The 19,437-nt window shown below is 44.5% G+C and overlaps 1 protein-coding gene across 2 annotated transcripts in view; it reads right to left on the bottom strand.

The window, feature by feature from the left end:
• The window catches only part of DPP6 (dipeptidyl peptidase like 6), an 883,822-nt gene that overhangs the window by 336,705 nt on the left and 527,680 nt on the right, over window positions 1-19,437 (bottom strand). For both annotated transcript variants that reach the window (XM_044392285.3, XM_044392287.3), the window contains exon 2: window positions 7,495-7,609. In XM_044392285.3, the coding sequence (XP_044248220.2) occupies window positions 7,495-7,609 (115 nt within the window). The remainder of the gene's footprint in view (window positions 1-7,494; window positions 7,610-19,437) is intronic.

Raw genomic sequence — 19,437 nt, 5'->3', positions numbered from 1 at the left:
GACTCTGGTGTATATTCAGAACACTTGATTAAGTGACTTGCTCGTACCTACTCTCTCCTATAGGAGAATCCAATTTATGAGCCGTGATGGCCAATTTGCTAGATTCCACTCCTTCTCAGTAAAGCCTAGAGGGTCCAATTGAAAATTAAAAAAAGATAAGCTGAGAGTTAGCAAAGTAGTTACAGACATTGGACCTAAACCAGTGATGAAATTTCAACTCCGTAAAAATAATCTCTATGCTCTGCTCCCACCCCAAAGACTCATGAGTCTTATATTCTGATAACCTCTGCGTGGCCTCAACCCAAAGTCTACTGTCACTGTGACTTTCAAACCTCCAAGGCCTTTCAGTTACACGCCACCTCCAAGTGTTCTAGTGTTTTCCATCGGAAACTGTTGTCCATCTTCTCTAATGTGAAAATCCATAAGGTCAACTGTCAGGGCTGTTCTAATGCAAATGTGATTCTGCTGGATTTTTCAGCACCTATGACATTAACTGTGGCACTGGAGAATGTCAGAGTCCTTTTCATCCAAATGCAAGAACTGTCGCTACCCAAAAAGGCATACACTGTGTGTGACCTAGAGCAGGCACGTATTTATTATCTGAAAGTAAAAAAGGTAACTTTGAGTCTATTACACCAAAGAGAAATTTAGAAAAGAGCACAGACTAGCAAGGGAGAAATGAATGACAAAACTGAAAAGGACACATTCTTATTTGGCTAGTCCCTTTGGGAGTAAGATTGCCTTAAACACTTTTAACTTGATCTTTAAAACATAAATTGTGCATAACTGATGGTAATTAGACGGTGCTACAGAACAAGGAGACTTGTCGTTCAGGATGATTACCATGGGCCCCTTCAAGATCCAGGGTACCAACAGGACCTCCATGTGGTTCTTCCTACCAAGCCGGAAAGGGGACCCACGTGAACACGGGAACGTTTCTACCAAAAGGCTGAACCCAGTTGAGTTCAGAATGGATTTTCTGGGCAAGTAAAAAGCAGGTACTGTGATTTGAGTTTAAACAAACCAGAATATAAGTCTAGAAACAGGCGGTCCTTGAAAAAGATTATTTTATTAAAAGTACCTACTACTTATCAAAGTCAATACCCAAGAACAAAGAATCCAATTAAGAAGCGGGCAGAAGACATGAACAGGCATTTCTCCAAAGGAAACATACACGTGGCCAACAGACACATGAAAAAATGCTCAACATCACTCGGCATCAGGGAAACACAAATCCAAACTATAGTGAGATACCACCTCACACCTGTCAGAATGGCTAAAATTAATAAGTCAGGAAACGACAGAGGTTGGAAAGGGTGAAGAGAAAGGGGAGCCCTCTTACACTGTTGGTGGGAACACAAGCTGGTGCAGCCACTCTGGAAAACAGTATGGAGGTTCCTCAAAAAGTTAAGAATAGAGCTACCCTATGACCCAGCAATTGTACTACTGGGTATTTACCCCAAAGATACAGATGTAGTGATCCAAAGGGGCACCTGTACCCCAATGTTTATAGCAGCAATGTCCACAATAGCCAAACTATGGAAAGAGCCTAGATGTTCATCAACAGATGACTGGATAAAGAAGATGTGGTCCATATATACAATGGAATATTACTCAGCCATAAAAAAACACTGAAATCTTTCCATTTGCAAAGACATGAATGGAACTAGAGGGTATTGTGCTAAGTGAAATATGTTAGTCAGAGAAAGACAAATACCACATGATCTCACTCATACGTGAAATTTAAGAAACAAAATAGAGGATCATAGAGGAAGAGAGGAAAAAATAAAATGAGACGAAATCAGAGAGGGAGACAAACCATAAGAGACCCTTAATCACAGGAAACAAACTGAGGGTTGCAGAAGGGGAGGTGGGCAGGGGGAAGGGGTAACTGGGTGATGGGCATTGAGGAGGGCACGTGTTGGAATTAGCACTGGGTGTTATATGCAACTGATGAATCACAGACCTGTACCTCTGAAACAAATGATACATTATATGTTAATTAACTGAATTTAAATTTTTAAAAATGTACCTACTACAATTTCTAAATAAGTCTATCAAAAAGGAGGCAAGGCTGGGTGGGAACACACCCAGAACGGCACGAAAATTTGCTGGGTGTTATCATCACTAGGACTCTTCTCTCCTGCAGGCTGCACTTGGTCCCTCACCCAGTGGAAGCCACCGCCGCCCTTCGCTGTGCTCACAGTCTTAGGTCGGTGAGTCAGTGACGGGCACCACTCAGCAGGCCTTCCCCAAGCCCTGCCTAAGGCTTCCCTTTTGCTTCTGCTTTCTGATCACACGTCTGCAAAATTGTCCTCATGCACGTTCCTTGCGTCTCTTGATGCTAAGCTCTCAGGAAGAGCATTTGTGTCTCCTTCTCTCAGTTTTCACCCAACACTGAACTCAATGCTCTCAGGCCCCGAGAGGGGAGCATTAATGTTTGACCAATGAATACGTCCTACTGGTTGAGGCGAGGATGCCCTGCAGGTTCGTGAATTTGAGAAAGCTCTGGAGCAGGGTCAGGTGGGGCCGTTTGACATTCTCTTCCGCCTGACCGAATTTTGATTGCCAAACAGAAGCCAGCGCTGCGCCCGGGACGGTGGCCGCAGAAAGCCCGTGATGGGGGGACGGCAGTACCCTCGCTTCTGGGCGGGCATGGATGATAGTCCTAACCCGGGGACACGCACTCCCTGAGCAGCACAACCTGCAAAACGAAATACCAGCTACGGAAGCCCGGCAGAGCCCAAAGGTGAGGCAAGGCTCAGCCACATTTTGATTTTAACAGAAGAATAAAAGAAATTCTGCTCTTCAAAGCCTTTTCTGGAATTCAGGGATTCACTCCAGCCCCATCGCCAGCAGATGCCTGCTGCCCATTGCTGTTGCCCCTGACAACGGGCCGCCAGCATTCCAACAGGTAACGGTGACGATGGCGATGTTCTCGATTGCAGAAGGCACACTGCTGCGTGGGAGCTGCGTGGAAGTGGCTCTCAGGGCTCGGGGCTGCGTCTGAGACCCTGGGACCTGCTCCCCTACGCAGTGGAGACGACCGAGGCCCAGCTCTCTGCGTGGTGTTGCACGGGCACGAGGAGGGAAGGCTTCCAGACTGGTTGGGAATTTATCCTGTCAGGACATTTACCACCTGGCCTCGCTGCTGGACCGCTGGGGAGAAAGGAGCTCCAGGGCCATGCCCTTTCATTTCACTTTGAAGTGACGACCGCAGGAGCCCTAGGACTCTGGGCGACCTCAACACTCCTGTGCGCCGTGGGAGGGCGGCAGCAACTGCGAAGTACTTAAAACAGTGGCTTCTAAGTCCCCAGTCCAGTGCCGGACAACCACAGAATCAACTGTTCCATAATCATTTTCTCAGATAAAGCACAGTTCTGTTCAAGGAAAAGCAAAGGTAGGAACATGCGCTCCATGAATCCTGAGATAGACCTGATTTCCCCCACGTTAAGAACGTGGTTGCTGAGATCGCCAGCTAAGGGGAATCATCGTCAGCCAATCACAACAGAACAAGCATTTGTCTTTACTAACCCTCCCCCTACTCAGATTTCAATGGCTGAGTCCATTTTTTCCCCATCAGTCAGATGCACTGTATGGAATCCCAGGTCCGGTGCCCCAGGCAACTCTGGGGTGCTCATAAAGCTTGCTCAAGGAGAGAGCAACGTTCTCTTTTTCATGATGGCTACTGAAACCTCTTCAACGTTAAGCAAGTTTTTATAGTACAGATTACTCCAGTGTTTTCTTTAATGTTCCCACCATCATGTGAACTAACAGCTCAAGTGAGAAGAAATTCATTTACTATGAAGTTCCACTTTTTAATATGTACGATTCAGGAGTTCTTGGTGTATTAACAGAGTTGTGAATCCATCACCACTACCAAATTCCAGAATATTCTCATCACTCCCAAAAGAAATCTTATTTGGATGCATCCATGTAGGCTTATCAGTCGTAGCAAATGTACCATCCGGTGAGGATGCTGATAACCAGGGGGGCTGTGTGTTGTGTGGGGACAGACGGTATATGGGGTATCTCTGTGACTTCCTCTTAATTTTTCTGTGAATCTAAAACTTCTCTAAAAATATAATGTCATTAAAAAAAAAAAAGAAAAGAAGACTCTGGGAAACAAACTGAGGGCTTCAGAGGGGAGGGGGCAAGGTATAGGCTAGGCCGGTGATGGGTAGTAAGGAGGGCACATATTGCATGGTGCACTGGGTGTTATATGCAAATAATGACTCATGGAACTTTACATCAAAAACTAAGGATGCACTGTATGGTGACTAACATAACATAATAAAAAATTATTATAAAAAAAAAAGAAAGAAAAGAAATCTCATTAGCAGTTACTTCTTACTGTCCCCACCTCCAGCGCCTGGCAACCACTAATGGACTGTATCTCTACGGATTTGCCCATTCTGGGATCATACAGTATATGGCCTTTTGGGTCTAACTCCCTTCACTTAGCATAACGTCTTCAAGTTTTGTCCATGTTGTCGTATACATCAGAGATCCATTCTTTGGTATGGCTGAATAATATTCCGCTGTATGGATACACCACATTTATCTATTCATTAGGTGAAGGACACTGGGTTGTTTCTTCCTTTTTGGCTCTTAAGAATAACGGTGCTATGGACATCCATAGGCAAGTTTCTGTATGAAAATATGTTTTCAGTTGTCTTGGGTATATATACCCGGGAATGGAATTACTCGGTCATATGCTAACACTATGTTTACTTTTTGAGGAACTACTGAACAGTTTTCCACAGAATCTATACAATTTTATATTCCTACTAATGTTTGAAGTTTCCCATTTTTCCACATCCTTACCAATACCTGTTATTTTCCTTTTTTTTTTAATAGCCGTCCGAGTGGATATGAAGTGGTGTACTGTATGATTTGCATTTCCTTGATGCCTAATGTTGTTGGGCATCTTTTCAAATGCTTATTGGCCATTTATATTTCTTTGGATAAATGTTTTTGAAATCCTTTGGTTGTTTTTAATTAAATTATTTCTCTGTTTTGATTTATAATAATTCTTTATACAATCTGGACATTAGACCTTTACTGAACATATATCTTGTAAATATTTTCTCACATTCTATGGGTTGTCTTTTCACTTTCTTGATAGTGCCCACTGATGTACAAACATTTTTAAGTTTGATGAAGTCCAATTTATCTATTTTTTCTTGGGTTCCTTATGCTTCTGGTGTCATATCTAAGAAACTGTTGCCTAACTCAAGATCATAAATATATGCCCCTATGTTTTCTTCAAGAATTTTATAGTTTCAGCTCTTTTATTAGGTTGTTGATCCACATTGAGTTGATTTTTGTATATGGTGTGAGGTAGGGCTCCAACTTTGCTATTTTGACTGTGGATATTCAGTTGGGCAACCACTATTTGTTGAAAAGACTATTCTTTCTTCATCAAAAGATCTTGGCACCTTTGTCAAAAATCAACTGGCCATAAATGTATGAGTTTTTTTCTGAGCGCTCAGTTCTATTCCATTAATCTATATGTCCATACTTATGCTAGTACCATCATTACCATAGCTTTAGAGTAAGATTTAAAATCAGGAAGTATAAGTACTTAACCTGTTCTTTTTCAAGGCTGTTTTGGCTATTCTGAGTCCCTTGTATTTTCATCTGAATTTTAGAATCAGTTTGTCTATTTCTCCAATAAAGGCAATTGGGATTTTTATAAAGATTAGATTGAATCTATAAATGTATTCGGGAAGTATTGCTGTATTACCAATATTAGATCTTCCAGTCCATAAACACAGAGTATCTTTTCATTTACTTAGGTCTTCTTTAATTTCTTTCAATTATGTTTTATGATTTTTCAGTGTACAAAACTGTACCTCTTCTGTTAAATTATTCCTAAGTACTTTGTTCTTTTCAAAACTATAGCTGGTAGAATCATTTTCTTAATTTAATTTTTAGATTGTTCATTGCTACTGTATGGGAATACAAATGATTTTTGTATATTGATCTTGTATCATCCAGCCTTGCTGCATGTGTGTGTGTGTGTGTGTGTGTGTGTGTGTGTGTATTCCTTCAGATTTTCTATATACAAGTTCATGTCATCTATGAATAGAGATCGTTTACTTCTTTCCTATCTGCATTTTTTCCCCCTTGCATTGCCTTGGCTAGAATATCTAATAGAATGTTAAATAGAAATGGGGAGACTGCGCATCCTTGTCTGTTCCTAATCTTAGAGAAATGCTTTCAATCTTTCCCCATTAAGTATGCTATTAGCTGTGGATTTTTCATACATGCTCTTTATCAGGTTGAGGAAGTTTCTACTAGCTTATTGAGTGTTTTGTTATGAAAAGATTTTGAACTTTGCAAATGTCTGCTCTGTGGGTTCCTTCCCTCCCTTTATTCTATTAATATGTATGTATTACATTGATTTTTATACATTAAATCAATTTTTTTCCTGGCATAAATCACATTTTGTTAAGGTGTATAATCCTTTTTATACCTTGTTGGATTCAGTTTGCTAGTATTTGGTTGAGATTTTTACATCTATTTTCATAAGGGATATTGGTTATAGTTTTCATTTCTTGTGATACCTTTATTTAGTTTAGGTTTCAGGGTACAGATTACTCTTTTTGTCATTGAAGTTCTGGAATCATTTAAATGTACATCATCATTTACTTGCGCTTTTTGTAAAAATGTAAAATTTATTTATTTACTTACTTATTTAACTTATACATTTCAACGTATCTACTTATTTTTCCATCTTAAGGCCTAATAACTGTGCAGTCTATTTACTGAGGGTTAGAGCTAATTGTTTACATAATTAGGAACCTAACATGACAATGAGAATGTGGCCACAGTGGTTTCCTATAACTGCCATGTGGTTATCTTACAGGAAAAGTCTTCCTTCTCTCCTTATACTCCATCACAGCCCGCTTCACATCTCATCTTCTTCCTGAACTTCTTCACGAAGGACCTCTCTCTCCTCCAAGGTCCCGTAGCACTATTTCTGAAGCATTCAATGGTGCAGGTGTATACACATTTTGCTGTAGGTTTTTCCTAAAATTTTTTGTATGTTTTTTCTTCCCTGTGAGATTTCTGACTCTTTCTTATACTTTTGTTATTTTATCAAGTACCTCTGTTCTTAGTTCATACTCAATGTATGTTGTTTTAATAATTTTAAAAATTCACCTTTGATATACTAGCTATGAATTCCATGAGATCCGTATAACTTCATATTTATAATGCCATTGTCTTTAAGCTCATCAAGCATGAATAAGTAATTATGAATTTTAATATATGCCAAGCATTTCTACCTAGTCAACAATTACATGAACACATTCAAAGCATACAAAATGGATTTTCATTGAAACATATTAATCATTTAACAATATGGCACGGTGAGAATTAGAACCTGGAAAAATAAATCATGTTACTTAGAAAAAAATTTGCAAGGCACAACTAGGCACTTCCTCCCTTATAGTGCCTTGCTTTTCCAAGAATAAATATAAGTACCTGGTGTCAGCAGTATGACCGAGGTGACAATCAAGGAGCAGATGACCAGAATCACAAGGAGCGCAATCGCTATTCCCTTCCAGTTTCTTTGGGGAGGGTTACTCCCCACCAGCTCCTAAAAACAACAACAGGAAAGAGAAACCCAATGAGTGAAGTAAGGAAATAAAATAAAATAAACCAAACAGATGCATTCCATTTGAATCAAGAACCAAGACACGAAAGAGTGAAGGAGCCATATTCTCATTCTTGAAGCTCTGAGTAGCTCTTTTCTCCGCCCTTCTGCCTCCTGCTCTCATCCCTGCACTGCGGCAAAACCTGATCTCAAGGACGAATGTGATAGTATATTATGTTGACAGCTTTGCTGAGAACTGACTCTCTCTCCACTCGGGACACTGGGGTCTCCAGCACAGGGCAACCGTGGCGTTTCTCTTCATGACAGCCAACCTCCTCACCCCACTGAGTCAAACCCAAGTATGATTAGTATTGCCAGCTCCAAGTCTTCACTCATCTTCCTTCTCATGCACATCTACACCGTTAACTTCTATTTCAGGGTACCAGATTCAAACATTCATTTAGCACATCCTGCATACCTAGTGTAATTAACCTCGACCCACTGCTCACGATCTCGAGCCCTTTCTTCCTTCTGTAGAACCTCATACAAGGCTTCAAGATTCCCTGGGTCTCTTCACTGGGTGGTTCACTTAGACCTATTCTAGATTTTAGTCCCTCCAGGGAGCCATGTTTGCATTGTTGCAGGGGTTAGGGTGGGAGGTAGAACCTGGAGACGTGGCTAAGGTGTGCTATAGGTTGGATGAATCTAGGAAATTAATCAGGCATATTGGCTGCTGAAACCAACTTTTGATTCATTTCAAATCAGGGTGCTCATATAATTTACATTCCAAGCTGAGATCTTTTGAGAGACGAAGGGTTAATATTTATAATAATTAATAAACATAATAGTTTATATTGATAGAAATTATCATTAATTATACGAGAGCAATTGGCACTCCCCAGGGCCAATAAAGACATATGGTCACACTGCAAACGGTCCACTGCTCCTTCTGCCCGTACACAGATCACAAAACATTCTCTCTTATAGTGTCCATAATTACAACTCATATTAACTCCAAGTCAAGATGAAGTAGAACAGAGGTGGCCTCAAAAAGTAGATAATGCAATGCCCAAATACAACTTCATCCACAGCTCAAAGTTCATTAGAATGTAGCAATTTTCTGCTAATCAAAATAAAGGTAATATTAAATGGAGGACAGCAAATAATTAATAACTGACAGGCAAATATTCAATATTGGCTATCTAGGTTATCAAATTAAGAAAAATTCTGAGGGCCACTATGGTCTTAGCAAGCAAGGATTTTATAGTTGTTTAGAAATTTCTACCAATCTTCTTATTTGCTATCCAGAATTTACCTATTAAGTGGGTTTTTAGCACTAAAAAATGACAAAAATTTATACTGAGTTGATCTCATTTCTGAATGGAAAGAGTTTCCAACACAAGAAAATTACTGGCCAATAACAAGGAGAAGTATTGGATTTTGCTGATTCAGCAGCTTTTCACTTTGCCCAAGTTTATGAAGAAAATTTGAAAATTCACCAAATTCATCAATAACATAAATCTTGAATCAGTACTATTCATATGAACAATGTAGTACACATAATGTCTTGCAGACCCTAGTGCACACTGTTTTCTTTCTCTTTCTTTCCTTCTTTCTTTCTTCCTTCCTTCCTTTTCTTTCTTCCTTTCTTTCTTTCTTTCTTTCTTTCTTTCTTTCTTTCTTTCCTTCCTTCCTTCCTTCCTTCCTTCCTTCCTTCCTTCCTTCCTTCCTTCTTTTTCTTTCTTTCTCTTGAGAGAGAGTGTGAGTGCATGAGGGGGGGAGAGGCAGAGGAAGAGGGAGAGAATCCTAAGTAGGCTCCACGCCCAGTGTGGAGCCCTACGTGATGCAGGGCTCAATCTTACAACCCTGAGATCATGACCTAAGCTGACATCAAGAATCAGAGGCTTAATCGACTGAGCCACCCGGCACTCCCCTAGTGGACATTCCTTAAACACTGCTCATGTTAAATTCCAGGGTAACAATCAAACCAGAATATTTTAATAGTCAAGACCAAATTTCATTCAAGATTCAGAATAAAATTAATGTTATTGTCTTCATCAGCTCAAACAATTGATATCTTTTGAATCTTGTTAATAATAATCTAGAGTTCTAAAATTTAGAACTGGGCAAAGCTGATATGCATGAAGAAGCCTAAGACTCTTTCTTTGTGTCAGTTTCTTGATGAGCCGATAGTAGATAGTGTCGCCGATTTAGTTCCAGAAGTGTATTTGAACCCATGTTGCAGTGACACAGGTCCTTCTAAGCCTCAGTGGGCCCCTCACCAGCCCCAGCACCACAATGGGATGTCCAGGTCTAGGCTAGATGGTGTCAGAGTGTCTGCCAAGATGACCAGAAGATGGAGATGTTTGCAAAACATGTCACGTGAAGGAAGAGTTCAGCCTCAAAAGCCAAACACTTAGAGTCTTCATCCACTTGAACTATCACATGGGAGACAGAGGAGACTTATTCTGTACAGCTCCACAAGGGAGAACTGTGTTTCAGTACAGCTTTACAATTCCCAACCATTCGTACCGCCTCACAACAGCACGAGCTGCTTCGCCAGGAAGTGCACGGGATGGTGAACACCTAGCGGGGGTCCTGGAGGTCCAATCCTCCAGAAAGGACGGTGGAAATAAATGATCTTAAAAATGCCCAATAGAGTAAAAGTTCTCTGAACACATACAGGATGGAAGAGAGAGATGCAAAGCTGTGAAGCTGCTACCCAGGGGCGGAAGATGAATGGGAGACAAGGGCTTCTGGAAAGGGGACATAGCCTTTGCTTCCTCCTGTTCACTGGACTAAGAAAATACTTTTTTTTAATAATAATTTTTTATTATATTATGTCAGTCACCACACAGTACATCCCTGGTTTCTGATGTAAAGTTCCATGATTCATTACTTGCGTATAACACCCAGTGCACCATGCAATACGTGCAGAAAATTCTTTGCACAGAAAACCAGTTCAGTATATATTATTGAAAGGGAGAATGTACCATAGATAACCAAACAGGTATCGACAGCATAGCCCTCTCAAGTGAAGTGGGTCTGGGTCAATGACACCCTGCCTTTCTTTCTTTGAGAGAGGGAGAGAGAGAACAGGGACGGGGAGGGGCAGAGGGAGAGCACGAGAGAGAATCCTGAGCGGGCTCCATGCTCAGCACAGAGCCTGCTGTGGGGCTCAATCTCACGACCCTGAGATCACGACCTGAGCAGAAACCAAGAGTTTCTAGGCACCTAGGCATCCCAACGACACCATTGCATAAAGACAGATGCACCATTTTGCCTTCCAGGCAGCATTCTCACACATTTAAAAAGTAGGGCAATTTTACCCACATGAAAGCAGATATTCTTTATTAAATTCCACTTTCATTTGCCAATTTCACCTTTCACAGTACAGGTAATTTCTTTTTTAAATGACACAAACACTATTGTAACAATACTAATAGGAAACAAGTTAAGGAGGAAACAAATCGTGAATAATGTTGCTAATCCAAGAAAACAAAACTTTTCATTGTCCCCATTTTCCTTTCTAGTCACGGTCCGTATGCACATTTAATTTCTGCCAGAGTGTAACCGGAGCGTAGAGACGTTGAGTCCGAACGCAGCTGAATACGTGCTTCCTTGAGCGTCTCATTCGGCTCCCGGATTCAGACGACTTCCTCGCCTTAACTTGCAGGAGCTGACTTACTGAAAATTTGAGTAGAGCTGACCCTGCTTCCCATGAAGGACAAGACAAGTTAATAAATTATCCCCTGAAACATTAAGCTTCAGCGGTGCATTTCTTGGCAGAATTATATATTTTTGCCTAGGACAGTGAAAATGAGATTGTAAGACATTCCCTGTTCTGTTTGGTACCACAGATATACCTCAGAGATCTGGTAAAATGGAAGAGCATGTCTACAACCAACCATTTGGTGTAATGAGGTGATAAAACCTTTCATCCATCCATCCATCCATCCATCCATCCGTCCATCCATGTGTCTGTCCATCTGTTCATCTATCCACTCATCTGTCTGTCCATCTATCCATCCGTCCATGCATGCATCCATCCATCCACTTAACACATGTCTATCCAGTGCTTCCTCTGCCAGCCCTACCCCGAGACCCTTGGGTACAGCAGTGAACAAAACAGACTACACTGCTATCAACTCAGCAAGCTAGTCGTTTTCTTTTTACATATTTCCTTTCTTGTATTCTAGTGCAGGGAGGGGCACAAACAATAAACAGATAAACCCACGAAGAGAAGAAAAAAGCAGGACGAGGGGATCAAGGGGGAGTTGCACCCTGTTTGTATATAAGGAGGTCAGAGAGGTTTTCTAATAAAGTGACATTTGAACAGAAGCTGCAAGAAGTGCAGCTGGGAGGAAGGACGTCAGGCTGCTACGGACTGAACTCTGTCCTTCCTACACTCACATGCGGAAGCTTGAACCTGCAGTGTGATGGTATGTGGACAGTGGGCCTCTGGGAGGGAACGAGGGTTACATGGGGTCATGAGGGTGGGGCCCTCAGGACAGGGTTAGTGTCCTTCTAAGAAGAGACAGCAGAGAGCTTGCCTCCTCTGTCTACACACATGCATCGAGGGGATACCACATGAGAGCACACCAAGAAGGCTCTGTTGGCAACCTAAGGAGGAAGGGCCCATGACACGGCAGCCTGCACCTTGGCCATGGGCTTCCAGGCTCCAGGGCCGTGAGAAACAAAGCTCGTGGCTCAGAGGCACGTCTCCGACATTCTGGGAAGCCGTGCTTGGTTTCACAAGCAGAGTTCATTATTCTTCCATCTGGACACAACCGTAACATGTTGTAAGTGCTTTTCTGTAGCATTACTGCACTATTAAATTGGGTATTTAATGTCTGTGTCATCACCAGACTGCACGCTACTTGGTGTGCTGGCGTTCCTGATGCCCGGTATAGAACTGGGGACAACACGGCACTCCGGGACTGTGGTGCAATCCTCCAGAATGGAAGTTGGACATATGAACGCCTTTACAAGAAGCACATTTGTTATTTGCTGGCGCCTCTGGCAGAAGAGCCATCGTGGATTGATGCGGAAAGCAAAGCAGTAATACAAGCCCAGCTCCACCGACGATGCCATAAATAGCAGTTGGTCCTAACAGATGTGACGCAAAGTGACATCTATAGCTGGCAACTGCCTTGTCCCTAGTGATATAATCGCTGCTCACACTTATTCTTAAGTCAGGCAAAAAGAAAACAAACAAACCCAACCGAATGAACGAGAAACAAACTCAACCTTTTCCTGGGTTGTTCGGTTGTTTGAAATATAAAATTCATGTTTTCAGAATGTTCTTATCTTAGGAATCTGTGACTGGAGCTTGGTATTTTATGTGCCAGTTGTACAACCGAAATGGAAGACACAGAGATTGAAATAATAATTAAACACCCACAGTGTTCTGTGAATAGATTAAGGGGGGTCGCCGCGCATGTCCACCAGGCCCTTCCCGTCTGTGCTCAAATCCAACACGCCTTCTCTTGGTCTGAGCTTCCTCTTTCCCACGAGCTACCCCTTGCTGACTTTATCACACCTTGTGCCTTATGATAAGCAGCAGACATTCTCAGGAAACATCTGAGGTGATTATTTAGAAATCAGAGAAACTGAAGGCTGCTGGGGTGGGGGGGGGGAGCAAAGAAGGCGTGGAAGACAAAAGGAGCCCAGTGCTTGGGTGTTAGGACCAAATGCAAGTGTGTCCGGAAGCACACTAAAATTCATAACATTTATAGAAACGTAAGATATTGCTTTACGGTTGATTGCTATTGCTACCAAATAATGCTTCAGTGCCATTATTTGAGTGACACTATGGGAAGAACTCAAAAGCACATCACATTTCTGATACATTATAAAGAACGTAAACACAGAGAATCCCACCTCTTTTGGCCACTTCCGAGCTCTAAAGAGGGGAAAGGGCATCTTCACTTCTGTTGGGTCCCCCTGGTCGGGTGATCCAGGCCACATCCATGTCACTCCACGGTGACACACAGGTTCCCCACGCAGAAAATACCCACCTTGAATGTTTCGGGTACACCTCATGGCGTGTTTGTTTTCCACAATGTATGTATAGGCATGCACAGCTAACAAGATAGAGGGGGTCTCACTTCCAGCAGAAGTGAGGGGCGAAGGGGCCTCAGTAAGGCCTCTTCCAAAAGGGGCCCCCTACCACGGAAGATGAACGCGGGACACTGCAGATGCAGGAGCAATCGGGTGGCAGCAGGAGAGCAGGGACTGCAGGGACGGCAAAGGTCCAGCCCTGCCAGCCTTGGTGGGGGCAGCGGGGACTTTATTTCCCTTCACTAAAGGCAGAAGCGTCGACCAGATGGCCCGCTCGCTAGGGAGGAAGGAAATGAATTCAATTATTTTCCTCACAATAGTCCATCTTTGAGCCAATCAATCTCCTCTTCACCCAGGCAGCTTTCAGAAGTATATTAAGACGAGAAAACTCTTTGCAGCTCCCAAAACGGAAAGAGGCCTTCTCTACACTATCACCAGATCCAAGTTTAGGTCACTGATAGTGTAAAAAATTTCCAGAGAATACACACGAAGCAGCAGCTGATATGGCCTCACAATTCCGGCTGGATTTGGAGACACAAGCCAGTGGGCGAGGGGGCAGGATGGAGCCCACCATCAGTGAAGCGCTGTGTGTCCTGGGCAGGGAGAGTCTTCTGCTCCCTGAGATGCTCCCCTCTTCTGGGGCTGCTAAATACTGTGATGCCTGCACTGGTTGTGACTGTAAGAAATGGATGGGGCCTGTGGTCACAAGACACTAATGGATGGCAACTCCCCGTCAGTGACTCTGCGATTGGTGGCAGGACTGGGGGTGGGCTTCGGACAGACGGGAGCAACCAATGTGCTGTGAGTGAGGGGCGGCGCTGCTGTGACACACGGAGTCTCACCCTTCAGAAACTTGCACTGGTTTCACTATTCAGAAATCAAGTTTGGTTGACAGGCCCTACCACTGAGGACTGGCGGTTGATTAGGAGTCGTCATGCTCTTCGTGGAAAGGAGTTGGTATTCCCCAGGACCGTCAGACCCACACCCGGGTAGGCCTGTTGCCCTTGACAGTCTCCTCCTCACACCACGCTCCTCCCTGTCCCACGACTCAGGCTCTCGGCTGATCAATCTCTCTTTGCCTTACAGACGGATCTGGGATCGACTCTCCTGTTCTCCCATGAATTTGGAAACTTCTGAAATTGACTATTTTACATAACATGACGTTAGGAGACTGCCTGAGGGCTCAGCACTTGAAACCCGCGTGCCGCTGGACCAAGGCCGCTGTCAGTCCTCATCTGAGGACCAGCAGGACTGTGTGCACGCGAGCTCCCGCTCTACCCGCCGTGCTGGGACGTCACAGCAAAACCCAGCAGGCGAAGCACTGACGGCAATTACATAGCTTCTAGAATGCTTCATTATTTTTTACTTCAAATTCCACGCCAGAGCTCAGAGTGTTGCAGGCTCTTGAGGTTCACTGACTGTGTCCAATAGCTTCTTTATGAAATTAATTGAAAATGGAAGTTATTCTTACCTTCAGACCTCAGTCTCTCCTCGATCTATTTTGATGGAACCTTTTAAAGGTCTCGTGTTGTGTAAGTCACCAAAAGCAATGGTGCTGTGACCTGATCGTAGTCAGAAGAGGTCCCGCAATCCATCAGGCTCAAGAGAAATCCCTTTCAGAGAGACGATGGCTACGGAAGCGAGTCGCGGAATCCAACATCGAGCATTTGCATCGTCCACGTTGCTGCGAGTGACAACAATGTCTTACAATCTTCTTCCTGTAACAGCTGTCTTTGCAGAGACTCGCTGAGCCCCACAGGCAATTCTGAGACCAATTTTTCCATACTGGGCAGCATTTTGGCAAGCTCAACTCCCAATGTCAAAAATCCCCTCCAGCACCCAATAAATATTAAGTAACTAACCAACAAGCCTCAAAGGCAGTAACCACCAGCAATTTCACGGCAGCAACAAAAATAAATGGAGCTGAGTTTTTCAAAAGGGCTTGCCACCCTGATACCATCCTGCAGCTCGCCATCGAAGCTGTTTGAGAAACGCCGGCGTGGGAGGGCACCCATGGGAGCCAGAGCCGCGTTTCTGCGCTGCGATCCCTGCCTCCCCTCTGCAGCCACAGGGACGGCCCGGCCTGGGTCAGAAGCCCGCTCCAGCCTGGCCGGTGTGGGGTCGGAGTCTCCGGTCGACTGTTGCTGATGGTCAGGAATCACGAGAACAGAGAGGGGCAGGGGAAGTGCCCATTTCCACGTGGTGTGCGGGTCCGGAGGAAGTAGAGCCGCTTTACAGAACGGGGGGAAGGAACTGGAGAGATGGAGGAGCAGAGACGAGAGGCAAAGGAGGGCTTCCTCCTGATTTTCCATTTCTTGGCTTAATTTTCCTCCTGAGGCCTGAAGGAATTTTTCCCTTAGATTCACTAAGATGTTCTTGGTTCTTTATGAGATATTTTGTCTCCCGTTTTACTCAAGCTAGTCTGAGTGCCTCTTTGAAACTTGAGAACAAAGCAGCTGACTGCAGGGCTGTGAAGACCCCCAGCCCAGCAGCGCAGACCCCAGCCAGACCCCCGCCAGACTCCCGCCAGTGTTCCATCTCCAAGAAGGCACTGGCTGCTCACTAGTGAGGGGACACGCCCCAGTTTTGGTGGCATATTCTGGCCAAACCTACACGCAAAGCCCAGGTGAGAACGGTACTCTCACAGTCATGAATTTGCTAATTTGACGTATCATTTTATTTGAAAAGATCAGTTTTCCAGCAGTATGCATAGCTCTCTTTCCAGCACAACTCTGAGCGGGATACAGCCTCAGGAGAGCCTCAAGGGTCTACACCTGCCACCGTATACCAGCGCTGGGGTGCAGCCCCCTCTGTGGCTCCAGCTAAAGCAAACGCCAGCCCGGACAGCTGGGACAACATGACATTCACGAGAGTCTTGGAGACGAGGTACCCACTACTCTAGGTATCAAATTACTCAAAAAGAAAGCTCTAGTATTTTTAAACTACAGCTGGCCTGGAATGGAATTTATTCAGTAGATCCGTACTTGACAGCTATTTTTATAATAAAAAATGGCCTCATAGTGGCGTTTTCATGTAATTCAGTCTAACGGCAGGGTATGTAGCATCAGGGAAACTTACTAGCCACAGAAATACAACTGCTTAGCAATCTTAATTCCATCTGCAACCTGAGTCCCCCTGACGTGTGACCTAACATATTCACAGGTTCTGAAGATTGGGATGCGGAGATTTTTGGGGAGGTCATTATTTTACCCACTTCACTGTTCTATGCCATATAACAGAATGTTACACGTCAATAAAACTATCAATCTCATGCATGCATGGCGTGAATGGATGTCGCAGATATAATTTTAAGTGACATGGGTCAGACATAAAGAATATATGATGAGCGATTCCATTTATATAACACTGAACAATGGGCAAGATGACAGTCTAAGTACGGGGTTCACACTTCAGTCTAAGATGACAAGCAAGAAAGAATTTCCATAAAATCCAGGATGCTGCAGAGCTCAGAGGAGAGGGGGGGTGGCGACAGGAAAGGGGGGGAGACGTGCAGGAGCTTCGCAGGTGCTGGCGATACGCTTTCTTCACCCCGAGGGAGCCCACGGGGCTGTTTCGGGTTCTGGGTTTACACGTCATCTGGCTTTGTGCTGTACTACTTTGCAGGGGCAGAGGTTGACCATGGCAGTGATCAGCAGCTGTGCGGCTACGCGCTGGCCGGGAGCGGCAAAGGAGGGGGACACCTGCCTGCGCTCACTCCAGTCCGAGAGAGAGAGAGGCCACTGCAACGCCACCGTGAGATGCACGCTGTGGACAACAAGTCAGGGTGCTTCAGGGAGCATCACGATGGGAGGGGCACCAACTTTGATTTGGGGCCGCGGGGGCACCAAGGGCTCTCAGAGGAGGGGGATTTACTCTGAGAGTCGGAGGGTGTGCCGGAGCTAGCCAGGTGAATAGCTGGGGGAGGCTGTATTTAGGGGCGCACGGTGAGGCTGGCATGAGACCTGGTGCGGTGTCACATGATGCAGTGGGAGGGGAGGCACCCCTAAAACCTGCCTTGTAGACAGTGCCATGTCTTTTGTGTTTAGTCCAAAATGCAATGAGGCATCACTGAAGGATGCTGTAGTCCGCCTTTAATAACTTCTAGAAGAAGGCAAGCATGAATTTTTTCATTTGTTTATTGACATCAGGGAAAGTGCACTGAGAAAGACCAGGATAGTTCCTTGGCCCGCTGTGCCTTAAAATGTATCAATTATCAGCACAAGGTGGAATCGAATACCCTAAAAAGTAAAATATTCACATAGCAACTATTAAAATTATCAGGAGAAAATGAACTGTGCAAACCTGAGCACAGGATCTCCCATTCCACGGCTCCAGTCTATTGTCTACACGTATTTTCTTTCTAATATTTATTCACCGTGAAAAGCTCTGACATAAATTTCTTTTATGTATCATGGACCATTTACTATAAGTAGAAGGTAGCAACAAATTACAAAATCAATGGTGCATGTATCTCAGGATGGTAAAACAGCTTTCTAATCATTGTATTTCCATATTCAGGAGGACGACACAGGACTTTAAGACGGCAAGAACAAGTTTTAAATAACATTCAGCAACTGACACAGGGCCATTGATATTCATCACGTCGGCCGTTGGGCGCATGCCCCTATTTTTGTTTTACTGGCTCATTTACTTAATTTTCCTCATTGGTGGCTCTTATTTTTTCATAAAGGTGCTAAACGCACAACAAAGATGGTAATCGGCCGGAGGAAGCTAAGAGTAGACCCAAGCGGGAAGCTCCACTCCGTGTGGTCTCTGCCTCACGTGGGTGATGAGGAAGCCCCCACTAGAGAGATCAGTGGGGTCTGTCTCTCTCAATGCCCCCTACCACATTCTCTCACAAGCCTTTAATAGCCCCGGAATCCAGGATGGATGGATGGATTGATGGATTGATTGGTTTTTTAAGATTGTATTTATTTATTTGAGAGAGACCATGACAGAGAGAGAGAAAATGAGCAGGGGGAGTGGCAGGCAGAGGGAGAGGGAGAAGCAAGCTCACCCTAAGCAGAGAGCCTGACGTGGGGCTCGATCCCAGGACCCTGGGATCAGGACCTGAGCTGCAGTCAGGCACTTAACTGACTGAGCCCCCCAAGTGCCCCTGAGTCCAGGATTTAAATGAAAGTCTGTCCTCTCGGGAACAGCCATGAGCACGAGAGCAGCAACCACAAACAAGTTTCAGGGTCCACCCCAAGAGAGCTCGCAGCCATCCAGCGGGAATTCCTCATTTCTCTGCAGACTGACTTTGCACACCGGAAGATAAAAGCACTTTGATTAGGGAATGCTCATGATGGAAACCACACCCCCGCACAGCACAGGTGAGCACAGGTGGGGAAGAGCAGAAACAGGAAGGAAGGGACTTAGGGTGCGCTGAGGGGAGGCCGGAGAGAAGGTCACACTGACCCCAAAGCCACAGGAGGAGGAACTCGCTGGAAGACGCTGCAGGTCTGCAGCGGCCACGCGGCGCGCAAAATCACGACTGCTCGAGGAAGAAAGGGCAAGTGGAGGCTGCGGGGGGCTCTCCAGGTGGCTGCCCGTGGGGCACAGTCTCACCTAGTTCCTGCTGACCCCCCTTCTGCACGGGCGCCGGCAAATCCCAGCTGCCTGGCAGGTGCACGCATCAGGAATGGGACAGGGGGGTTCAGATTCTAAACAAAATTCAGACTGTTCTTTACCTTGCCTTTATCAGGCTGGCTTAAATTATGATTTCATGACCCACTGTCTTTAAATATTGCAGCTCGAGAAACCTTAAG

This window comes from Ursus arctos, unplaced genomic scaffold (genome assembly GCF_023065955.2).
Source record: "Ursus arctos isolate Adak ecotype North America unplaced genomic scaffold, UrsArc2.0 scaffold_3, whole genome shotgun sequence".
Lineage (NCBI taxonomy): Eukaryota > Metazoa > Chordata > Mammalia > Carnivora > Ursidae > Ursus > Ursus arctos.
The sequence above is the reverse complement of the archived record's forward strand: the minus strand, read 5'-3'. Positions and strand labels throughout refer to the sequence as shown.